Source organism: Engraulis encrasicolus, chromosome 4, assembly GCF_034702125.1.
Source record: "Engraulis encrasicolus isolate BLACKSEA-1 chromosome 4, IST_EnEncr_1.0, whole genome shotgun sequence".
NCBI classification, from domain to species: domain Eukaryota; kingdom Metazoa; phylum Chordata; class Actinopteri; order Clupeiformes; family Engraulidae; genus Engraulis; species Engraulis encrasicolus.
Window position 1 is genome coordinate 36,714,019 of NC_085860.1, and position 12,500 is coordinate 36,726,518.

At 42.4% G+C, this 12,500-nt stretch overlaps 2 protein-coding genes across 5 annotated transcripts in view; one reads left to right on the plus strand and one right to left on the minus strand.

The window, feature by feature from the left end:
- The window catches only part of prr33 (proline rich 33), a 10,814-nt gene extending 2,226 nt beyond the window's left edge, over nt 1-8,588 (plus strand). For 2 of the 3 annotated variants that reach the window (XM_063197312.1, XM_063197313.1), the window contains 2 exons: nt 2,982-6,585; nt 7,453-8,588. In XM_063197312.1, the coding sequence (XP_063053382.1) occupies nt 3,003-6,578 (3,576 nt within the window). In that variant the 5' untranslated portion in view covers nt 2,982-3,002 and the 3' untranslated portion in view covers nt 6,579-6,585; nt 7,453-8,588. The remainder of the gene's footprint in view (nt 1-2,981; nt 6,586-7,452) is intronic. The other variant, XM_063197314.1, reaches the window with a different exon arrangement.
- The window catches only part of lsp1a (lymphocyte specific protein 1 a), a 47,531-nt gene continuing 35,873 nt past the window's right edge, over nt 843-12,500 (minus strand). For both annotated transcript variants that reach the window (XM_063197316.1, XM_063197315.1), the window contains 3 exons: nt 12,002-12,088; nt 10,328-10,400; nt 843-2,280 (listed from right to left, as the gene is read on the minus strand). In XM_063197316.1, coding sequence (XP_063053386.1) covers nt 2,255-2,280; nt 10,328-10,400; nt 12,002-12,088 — 186 coding nt within the window. In that variant the 3' untranslated portion in view covers nt 843-2,254. The remainder of the gene's footprint in view (nt 2,281-10,327; nt 10,401-12,001; nt 12,089-12,500) is intronic.

Here is a 12,500-nt window from a genome sequence, read left to right on the forward strand (position 1 = left end):
TATGATAATGTGCTGTATGTGGGATTGATTGATCGATGGAATATATCCTACACATATATTGTAAATACCCACCTGATTTTATTGTTAGTGAATTGTATACTGTTTTACATAGTATGGTAGCTTGCTTACTTATATTTTTTGCATACTCTTTTATACTGCTTCTTTGCATTTGTGAATTGTTCCGAACTACATCTCACTGTGGTTGTATAGTGACAATAAACAGCTATTACTTCTACTCTAGCTCTACTCCAAACTCTAGCCTCAGTTGACCTGTATAATAAAGCACCTCCCTATCGCTCAGGGGTGGACCGGTAATCTGGCCTATAGGGCATTTTCCCAGTGGGCCAACAGTCCCCAGGGGTCGATACAGTTGTTGTTGTGGTTGTTTTCCTGGGAGTTGGCCCGCAAATTAGAGGGGGAGTTACATCGGTCCATCGTCAATATAGACAGTGGTTTCAGCCAGTCAAGATATAGTATGTACAGTAAGTGACCTGCGCATGTTTGGGGCCGAACTTTATCAAAAATGCCCGGGCCACTTTTCGGTCCCAGTCCAGTCCTGCTATCACTATTCTCTGTACCCCTGACAGATGTCTCTCACAGCCTGTTATTTAACCTCTTGAAGTAGAGGAAACAGACACAGTTTGACACAGGTCTACTGTATCTCTGTGTCATAAATGTAAGCCAAAAGGCATGCCACATGGTTTCCAATTTACATATGGGAGGGAATGTATTTTTCAGTGATGTATCTGTGTGTGTGTGTGCGTGCGTGCGTGCTCGCGTGCATGTGTATGTATATGTGTGCGCATGCATGGAGGAAGACAATGATAGGATTGGAAGGCAAGTACAATCATATAAAAGCTTTTTATTGCATATGCACTGTATATTTAAAGGGTCGCAACTCGCAACAGAACAGCTGTGGTACATGTACAGGAATGGAACTTGAGTCATTTTAATATAGCCTAAAACAGTTAGAAAATAATAATGAAATCAAAGTAGGAGTGCAACTAAAATGTCTATGCAATAATAATTTGCTCAGAGTAAAAATAACTTCTGTTACACTGATATTTCTAATATAATAAGTTCATAAAAAAGGTCCCACAAAACATGGATTGACGTAATGTATCGTACTGAAGGGTCTTACTCCAGTGTTCAGCTTTCTATAAACAAAGGCCTACGTACTGTAGTGCTTGATTATTTTCAAATGCTGCCACTACATTAGAAATGAGAGAAAAAAGGTCTTAATAGTAGCAAAAGAAATGTTTTGTGTTTTTTTTTAAACACAAAATAAAGGTTATGTGTGGAATCTTGTATCCCAAATAATTACTGGGAATGAAACCCAATTTGTGCCAATGGACAATGTCATCTTAGTCACAAAACAGCTTCAAAAGTGGGAATGTAGTAACTTTATACAGAGTAGAAGGTGATCCATATGGTCATTGGCACAATACATAAACAAACATATACGGCATGTACTCGTTTCAGGCAAGCAGTTTGTCCAATATGTTAAAACAATAATGTAACAAACATGTATTTCACTGCTTGGAATGAATAGATGATCATATGTCAGACTCCACTTTCTTTTTTAATGATTGCAGGTCTGTAAAGTTTGCATAGTCTAAAACATTTGTACCTTTAGGGTAATACAATATAAATGTTTTACATACAACACAAATACAGACAGAAATCATGGACAGAAATCTTAGACATGAAAATAAATCTTTCAGTTTTTCATAAGAACAAAGCTAAAGCTAAAGAGTCCAAGTGAGAGCATAAAAACATTACTTTCAGGTGTCTTCGGTGTGATTTGGAGATTAAGGCTTCATTTACACGTATGCGATTTAAAAATATATATTTTTTTACATAACAGGTGTATAAAAGGAATCTCAATTGTCACCTTAGAAATCTCTAGTCAGTGTGGAATGTGGAATCACTTGGCATCAAATTGGCTGTACCAGACAAACAAGTCATTGTTTTTTTTTTTTTTTTTAATGCATGCATATTGCTTGCGTTTGTCTTGTATCAATTTCAGGTGCTTTTTTTGTTTGTTTTATAGAGCAGGAATTTTGTTTAACGTGTAAACGAAAGGCCCAAACAGAGGGAAAAAATTGATGTGTTTACAGGAAGTAACCCTATCCGTGTGAGCAGGGTCTAAGTCTGCATGTCTTACTAAGAGGCATGATGGCTGGGAAGGACTTGTGTGGAACAATACCGCCAGATGCACTTTCCCTTTAGGAGCCCAACAGTCGTCCATTGCTTAGAAGTCATCTTGGCATAATTCACCTGGAAAAATAAAACAACACAAACAAAAGCAAAAGTCACATTTTACACAAATACATCAAAGTAATGTAAAAAGATTCTCACTAAATACAGTAAATGTGCATGCTTCACTCATACAGTATTTGTAATGGTTAAGTTTTTAGCTGTCCTTTCTGTTCTAGAAAATTAATTATAAAGAAATGTTGGTAACACTTTAGAATAACTACCTATTCACAGCTTTATAAACACTTTATTAACATTTAGTAATAATTCACATTTAACAAAGCATTTGCAAATGTTTGTAAATGACTAATAACCAAACTACGACCGCACAGTGGAGTGGGAATCAACTTCTAGTGTGTGAGTTTTATGTGGTTTCATGCCTTCTGGTCTTAGGAGAAGAAACTTCCAGGACCGATGCGATGCGACTGCGCTGTGTCTGCTGTGTTAACATAGTATTTCTTGCCCATTTATAAACATTTGTTGATAATTAGTTCATTATTTATAAAGTCTTTATAAGGCTGTGAATAGGTAGTTATTCTAAAGTGTTTCCGAAATTCGGTAACACTTTAGAATACCTACTTATTGACAGCTTTATAAACACTTTATTAACATTTAATAATAATTAACATTTAACAAAGCATTTACAAATGTTTGTAAATGACTAATAACCTGTAAAGTATACAATGTCTTTTAAGAATCTTGTGTCTTGTTCCTGTTTTTAGGGGGCTGAATTCATTGCAGCCATGAGTTACCGGGCTTTACACAGTCCGGGCCTGCTGTCCCAGCACTACCGCCCACCCCTGCTGCCCAAACCTGGCAAGGACAACGCTCGCCTTCAGAAGCTGCTGAAGAAAAGTGCCAAGAAGAAGGCCGCCCAACAGGCCGCCCAACAGGTTGCCATCCCCTACCGCCGATTGTCCCCTGTGAACGAGGCCAGCCCTGACCTGGAACACAGTGACCACTCCACGCCCCCCAAGACGCCCGAGACGCCACTGTACAGTGCAACGCTGCACCCCCGATACAATATCAAACCCCTCTACCAGCATGTGTCCTCCCCCTATCCCCACCATCGGGTCTTCACGTATCCCACGGCAACCAGGTTCTCCCCGCAGCCATATGCAGCGCCTAGCCAACAGGTGGCTCGTTCGATGACACCGCAGATCTCATACACGCCCCCACCACGACCTGCCGGGGCATCCCCGCTACCAGGGCCTGGTACCTATGCTGAGGCACACATGCTGTTTGGTGGAGCCCCAACATATCCTATGCCCTACATCCCACCTGCCCCTGCCCCTGCCCCAGCTGCTGTCCATATCCCTGTATCTGTCCCTGTCCCTGCTCCTGCCCCTGATCCTCTCCCTGCCCCTGGCCCCGGCCTGGCACCTGTTCCGGAGGTAGCTCCAGTGGCATTTGCAGCCCCAGCTCCTGCGATGCCCACTGCCCCTGTTCAGACTGTTGAGCCTAGTAATAAGCTGCTTATACCTATCACTGTGGTGGCCCAAAAAACGCCAAGTCCAAGGTTTCACGTGTTTGATGTTACTAAGCCTGCCAGACCCATGTTTGAAGTTCCCCAGATTACAATATACACAGCCAAAACGTCGTATTACGAGACAGAAACAGCCCCACTCCATGACACATCGTCAGGAAGACTGTTTTATGGACGATCGCCATCCCCAAGGGCCAGGAGTAGAAGCCCGACACCCGATCCGAGACGAGGACCATCTCCAACGAGATTGTTAGCACCAAGATCTAACAGTAGAGGAGGAGGTATGTCTCCTTCCCCTTCTGAAAGGGGCAGAACTTTGCACGTCAAAAGGGGGGCGACTCCAACATCTGACGTGAGGGGTAGAACCACACCAGTTATTGAAATCACGACTCCAACTGCTGACCTGCGAGGAGCAGCAGCAGCAGCACCACCACCATCAGATCCCACAAAAGGTATAACCCCAAAATCTATACTGAAAAGAGGTTCAACCCCTACTATTGAAATCACAAGAGCTACAACACCAACACACCAGATAACGCCATCCAAGACCCCCAGAGGCCGACCAAAAACCCCTTCAGCTCATATAACCCGTGTCACGACACCTGTGCTTGAAATATCAAGGCCTAATCCACTTCTGTTTGCTGTCTCCCCAGAATACATGGAGGGAAGGCGATCTAAAACCCCTACTCAACTGTCTGTTTCTGAGGAGGTCAGCCCAAAACCATTAGAGCCTGAACAGCCCAAAGTAAGTGCTCCAAGTAATGATGTTCAGGTTAAAGCCCAGGTCACATCAATACCTATGGTACCTACTGAAATCCCATCAAAACCTGAGGCCACATTGCCACAGCCAAGTGTCAAAGAGGCTATTGAGCCATCCCCATTAACTACAACACCTGTGCCAGCAACATCTGTGACTTCAGCCATCCCACAGAAGCCTATTACATCCCCTCAGGAGGCTCCCAAACTTAGCACAGCAAACACTGGACAAGCCGAGACAAAAGCAGATGCAACAGCTCTGACAGTTCCAGGAGGGGTGCCAAAACCAACGTCGGCCCAAAGTCAGGCCCAGTCCTTGAAACCAATTTTTGGACAGAGGCCCAGGACCCCAATTCATGGTGGTATGAAGAGCACACCGAGAACATATTATGGCTTGACTCCATCAGCCTATGTCGCCCACGGGGGTATACAGACGATAGCACCCTCGTTTAGTGTGTCTAGACCCAAAACACCGACTACTGAGTCACTAAAACCTGAGGAAAAGATAGTTGCAGAGAAGGAGACACCTGTACAAGAAGTGCCAAAACCTGTGGTGCCCACTGAACAGAAACCCTCAGCCTATGTTGCCCATGGGGGTATACAGACGATAGCACCCTCGTTTAGTGTGTCTAGACCCAAAACACCGACTACTGAGTCACCAAAAGCCGAGGAAAAGATAGTGGCGGAGAAGGAAACACCTTTACAAGAAGTGCCAAAACCTGTGGTACCTATTGAACAGAAACCAAAAGCCACTGTAGCTGAGATACCAGCTGAAATAAATTCCAGTACAGAAACTAAGGCCTCTGTTCATGAAAAGCCCCAGCAGGCAACACAACCTTCTGCGTCAAAAGAGACAAAAACTAAGCCAGTGCCAGTGCCGGTGGTAGAGCAAACTAAACCACAGGTCACTGAAGTAAAAGAATCTACGAGCCCAGCAACCTCAGCTGTGCCTAAACCCTCTGCAACAGAGACACTGAAAGCCAAAGCTGCAATTTCTGGACCACCTGCACCAGAGACACCGAAAGCCAAAGCTGCAATTTCTGGACCACCTGCACCTAAGACCACGTCAGAGACAAAAACTGTTACTGCACAAACGCAAAAAATTGCAGCTATGTTTTCAAAGGCAAAGACCTCTGAGAAAGGCTCAGATGAAACAAAGAAACAAGATGATATAAGCACACCTGTCAAGGAGCAAACCGAGGTGCCTAAAGAACCAGTGAAGCCAAAAGGCACTGCTTTAGAAGCCTCAAAGTTAATTGGTTTCGTCGTCAATTCTAAACCTAAAGTCAGTGAAAAACCTGAAGCTGACAAGACTGAGGCCCAGCCTGTTGCTAAACCAAAGGACAAGTCAACTGAAGAAGAAGTAAAGTCCAACAAAGAAGAGAAGAAATCTGATGCTCAGGCTGGTGAACCAAACTCCACGGCAGCTAAAGAGGAAAAGAAAGAGAAAGAAGACGGCACCCTCCCAAAAGCAGAGTCTCTCTTGAAAGTCATGCAGAAACCTAAAGGATTGAAATCGAAGCTAAGCGGATGGTCGCGCCTCAAGAAACACATGGTCGTAGAAGTGGAGGAACCCAAGTTCCCAGAGGGTAAGCCAGACTCTGCCACTGAGGCAACAACAAAGAAAGACATGTCCAATGGAGCGGTGCCAACGACAGCTGCCAAGACAACAACAGGCAAGGAAGAGGCCCCAGCATCAGGTGAGCAGACAGAGGGCGACGACGCCCCGAGAGCCACCATGATGTGGGACGCCGTCCTCTTCCAGATGTTCTCCAGCAAGGAGAACATCATGCAACAGATCATGGCCGACAAAACCGAGGAGGAGAAGAAAGAGATGGAGGAGAAGGCGGCGGATAAGAGCCTGGAGATTCCATCCTTTGCTCATCGTCTGCCCGTCCTCCTTTTCAGCCCAAAGTTTGACGCCAAGAGGCTGAGAGAAGCGGCGTCCCGACCAGTGACTAAGATGTCCACTGTGTTTGAAATGGGCCTCATAGGCCGCAAAAACAAGGACGAGGAACCAAAACAATTCAACAGAACGGCCAGAGGATTCAGTTCTTCAAAATCTTCTGAAGCATAACTGATGGGTAATCTGTTTTCCTTTATATCTTGTTAAATAAATAGTGTACAGTTCTAATGATTAATCGGGTCAAGCTCTGAGTCATTCATGGTAATAAAGGATTTAAACTCCGAATCCTAGGTTACACTTGAAGAGCAGACTATACTGTACTTATTTATTTGTATGTGTGGCACTATAATATTTTATGTCTGGCACTTGGAACAACAGACTGCATATTCAATTATTTATTTATTTATGTATTTATTTATTTATTTATTCATGTTTGGCACTACAATAGTTTTCTTAGTGCCATTCTTCATCAGAATAACCATTATACAATTTAAAGGGAGCAAAGCAAACATGATAAACACCATCATCATCATCATCTCTCTCTCTCTCTCTCTCTCTCTCTCTCTCTCTCTCTCTCTCTCTCTCTCTCTCACACACACACACACACACACACACACACACAGACACACACACACACACACACACACACACACACACACACACACACACACACACACACACACACACACACACACACACACACACACACACACACACACACACACACACACACACACACACACTTCTGTTGCAGCTTCTATTTGCCCTCCATGATTTATGTATGATGATAATAAGCTATTCAAAACGTTCAAAACTATCAAATATCCCCTTTTAAACATGTGTTAACAGCACATCATGAAGTAAATTACTATGCCACAGACAGGTCGCTCTGGCCTCATTTAAAATGCTGTACAACCCTCAAGATGGTGCTACGTATGATAAGTCATAGTCCATGTACAGCTTGTTGCTTAACGTCATTGTAATTATTCGTTTCTATTGTGGGTCATGAGAGCTTACTGCTGTCTTTTTTCTTGTTCTTCCTCAGTGTACGCAGTTTGACATCCCAACGCTCGGGCATGTCTGACAGAGCAGAAGACATTAGCAGCTGACTGAACACTAGCCAGGGCTGTGTTTCTCAAAAACACTTAAGTTGTACTTAAAGCAAAGTAGTCCTTAAGTACGAGGTGGCCCTTGGGCAATATACCACATCACTAAAAGTTTATATAGGCCTACAATCATTTTATAGGCCTAGTACATACAATATTTTTTGTCCCACATGCAAACAAAATGCTTCTGCATGTGTGAGGTAAAATAGTGTATGTATAAACTTTTAGTGATGATGTGAGACCTATTTCTGATATACTACCAAAGGGGCACCTCATCCTTAGGTGCTAGCCTACTTAGGCATTATTACTGCTGAAGAGTTTTTTGGGAAACACAGCCCAAGATTGTATAGCAGTTAGGCGGGATAAGTATGGGACAGAAGAGATAGTCGGGGTGCAGCGTAGGTGGGGGCAAAGCCACCATGATATGGGGCACTGTCTGGAGACACTCTGGGTGAGAGGTTTCAGTGACAAGGGATGCAAGCAGTAAATTATTACCAGGCCTATATGCCGTCCAAATCCATTGCTACCCCCCAACACGTCAAAAGAAGGATACCAGATGGGATATGCAATGCATGCTACTGTACATCCTGGTAGCTATTGCATGCTTGAGGGTCACCGCATGCCTTTGTCGAGGGTAAGGTATAGAGATGGTCAGCCTCTGTGTGTGTGTGCGTATGTGTTCCACGTCACAAGGCTCTGGTGTCTGGTAACAAAAGCTTGACATTTTCACACTCCCCACACACACACAGGAAAAGCATTGCTGGGGTGGGGCTGCGTCTGAGGAAAGTGACTGGTGTTCGCAGTGCATGGCTGACATTTTGCAGAGGACACAGAGGGGCTCCTTGATGGTGGTGAGAGGCTGTTGTTTCATAAGTTATAATTTGTGAATATATGCTGTAAGTTATGAACGCCTGCTTTCCCCCATGCATGGTTGCTACGGCTTTAAAATGCAGCTGAGTACACTGTGTCTGTATCAACAGTGATATGTAAGGTGCTTCAGATTGTGAAGTATACTTGTGTGTCAGCTTAAATGTAATTTTATATATATTTTTCTAATAAAATGGCTTGATTAGGAGGCGTGCCCGTAATCATCTTTTTTTTTACAGTGTAAACATGAGAGGACACATTTCAGATTAAGAATATTTGATTCAAAGCTAGAAAATACAATTTCCCACGTGCTTCACTGTGCCGTCCCAAGCATGCCGGATGTAATGTACAACTGAGCATGACGGTTTTCACATGAGAAAATGGCAGCTCTGGCTTCAGGTAATCAAAACATTGCATTAATGCCAAATTCAACTACAATTCATTCTTTGCATCTGAATTGTCACTGTACCTGACTCACAGTAAAACGCAGAGTTGAATTAACACTTAGAGAGTGATCTGGCATCAAAAACACTTCATGTTGGATTGACTCGAAGTGTTGAATTAACACTGCAATTTTTACTGTGCATGTTCTATACATTCCACCCAGACAAGAAGTCAACATATTTTGACTTGGCATACTATGACTTAACGTACAGCAAGGAGAGTGTGGTGTTGGATATCAGTTTACATGTTTACTATTTGGTGATGCTGAAGCCATGAACCACATCTTGCGAGCTCTGTAACTTGTCAAAAATGATTAAAGGAAACACCAATAAGCCACATTTGGACATCAACGATGTCTTAAATGTGATTTGTCTGTAAAAGCTGGATCTGAAGGTGTTTTCTTTAGGCCTTATGTCGCGTTAAAGGGGCTCCAGGTAGGATTAAAACTTTAATTAATCACTGTCCCGAGTCGGCCGATGGTTATGTGAATCATTAGTAAGTGAACGGTGGCTCTCGCGACCACTTCCACGGTCCGCTGTCAGATAAGCCCGAATGCAACCTTTTGACTGAGTGTCGTGGGAAACACTTTTCATATAAAAATCGCTTAAGATACCGTATTCAGATTTGTATCAACTGCTGCCATTCTGTGATGAAAAACTGTCTCACAGCGAGTTTATTAGAACGACATTTTTTCATAACGGTGTAGATTTTGAAACAGGCATGCCACGGGCACCACGCAAACAACGCCATCCTACCTTGTGCCCCTTTAATAATAATAAGCTTTAGCACATACGGTAGATGTAGCTTTTCCTTTACAGGTGCACTGTGTAGGATGGTGGCCAGAGTAAGTATTGCAACTATGCTGCTCATTGAAACTTCTGTCTGCTGCCAAATTTGATCTTTTCATGAATAGTTACTAAACAATGAACTAATATTTGCTAATATGACCAAACACAAACAGTACAGAAAGTTTTGCAGCTAAAAATGTCTATTTGTGGAAATTCAAAATTGTGGGCAATGGAGACGATCCACCTTTTCATGTACCCTATGAAAAGAGCAATTGGTAAGTGTTCATGAAAAGGTAACATTTGTGAATGGGCAGCATGGATTCTGGAAATAAACCAGTACAAATATTACACAGTGCACCTGAAGAATTCCCTAAGTAATCAGTGATATGTCTTCTTGAGTCACTTTCAGATCAAAGTTTCATTAAATGTCTAGATGGTGTTCTATTCACTGGTAACAATCAGCATTGCAGTACTTATCTGTCACTGGACTCAATACATTCCCAGACACCATGAGAAACGAATATTATGGGCACAAATTGTTGCCTTAAGTCTGAACGCAGTGCAAATGTGTCTGTCTATAAGATAGGGTGTATGTACACACATGACCTGTGTTAATTTTGGTGTATGAATGTCACATTTTACTTCAAGTTTAGAAATTAGTCTCAGAACCATTTGAACCAATCCACTACGGACATTAATAGGTTGATGGTCTCACCTGAAGATGGTTTCTTCTCATATTTGCCATGTCCGGTCACAACAAATTTGTACTTCTTTCCAGAAACTTGTCCCTAAAACAAAAACATTTTTAAATGATGCACCGGGTATTTCAAGAACATGGTTAAGAGATAAACCTGGTTTTAAAATGAAAGTTACAAAAAAGCATTGCACACTGCTTACTGTTCTCTTTTCTTATTTTATTTCTTGACTTTTCAAGAGCAAATCTGATGATGCCTGAAGGAAACACGTTCGCATCAAGAAATAAAATAAGAAATAAGAATAGTAAGCAGTGTGCATTGTTATCTGATTTTTCTTATATGATCACATTTTCCTGCCAATGTTGAGCTGAAGTTGGCACTTTTGCTCCCACCGCCTGTGCTGCTGAGGGCTTGTGCACAAGGACTCTCTTGAACTATAAATCGGGTTTAGTTAACGTACAGGAAATGGTAAACCTAATACAGTAATAAATGGCTGCTGACATCATTTGAGTTCAGAACATGAGGACACCAGGCTCTTCTATTAGATCAGGGGTCCCCAAACTAAGGCCCGGGGGCCGGATGCGGCCCGCCACGCCCCTTTGACCGGCCTTCCACCTCTCTGCACCTCACCATTTGAACTGCCCCAAAGAAGCAATCCTATCTTGTCTTGATGGCTTCTCATCTCACTGTAATATAAGCAGGCCTACCATTTCTATTGTATCACTCATAAACTATCCATCACCATATTTTTCTAACCTTTCCTTGGTATTTTTACATGGTTATTAGAAATTAAAAGGAATACCTGTGGTATTTCAAATTGAAAAACATGTGAAGTACCCACTTCTTTTGCAAATCACTTGTAATGATTTACTATTTCGTGCTAGAAATTATGGTTATAAACAGACAGTGGACTAGTATAAAGCCCACATGATTGATCCCGGCCCCTGATCACAGTCAGGAACGATAATGTGGCCCCCAGAGTAAAAAGTTTGGGGACCTCTGTATTAGATGATTTAACACTGCCTTGCACTGTGAAGGATAGTGGCCAGAGTAGGTATTGCAACTATGCTGCTCATTGAAGCTGCTAACTACCCAATTTGATCTTTTCATGGATATTTACTAAATAATAAACTCATATACTGTATGTACAAGTATGACCCAAGCACAGTAAATTCTGGAGCTAAAAGTGTATATTTCTGGACATTCAAAATGGCGGCCATGGAGAAGATCCCCCTTGTCATGTATGAACAGTGCCGTTTTCCCAGTCATAATGAATACTTAGAATTTGATGATGCTGGTAAGTATTTGTGAAAAAGGTAACATTCGTGAATGGGCAGCATGAATACTGGAAATAAACTACTCAACATATTACACAGTGCACCTTTAATTTGACTCACTTCTGAACCAGCTTCCTTGGGACTGATAAGGAGATTGTAATCCAAAACAGGCAAACATATTGTGTTCATGGTTCTAAATTAACACCAGCCAACCGGCCAAATGCTGGTGAATTTTTACTTTGGCAGGTAGAAAAGACCAACGAACTAGCCACTTTGACCCATTAGTGACTATGTGTATGCATAGTAAGATTGACATCTACTAGCCATTTTGGCTAGTGATGAAAGAACATCATTTACAGCCCTGATTTTGTTGTATACAAACTTACAAAGGCTGCGTTTTGGCTATTGCGAGCATACCTTTCCCCCTGCTTTGCCAGGTGAAGAGTTCTCCCCGATGATCTCCCACATGTTCTTCTTGTGCAGCACATCCCCTGGCTTCACATCCTGCAGTTTAGAATAGAAGATTATCAGCACTCCGGTTATCAGTTGCACTACTAGCCCATAAGCCAAACACTGACATGAGGTCGAATAGTTTATTTTTAGTATAAATACATTCTATAGTAGAATGGTGTATTTTTGAAAGCAACTTTAACCTTTATTCTGACAGCTGTGTTCAAGAGTGTATCAAACCATTAGGTGTTAGTAACCCAACAATATGCTGATGAAAGTTGTAGCACCAGGGGACAATATCCTGTGGGGAATGGTATGGGACTCTCCATGTCTGCAAATTACTCAATTAATTACTCAAATATGACCCAACACTGATAATAAAAACGCTGTCAGTAGGCCTAGGAAAGTCACTGCAGTAATCTTTGAAATCCACAAGGGGGCGCACGGTGCTACATTTTTTTCCTTG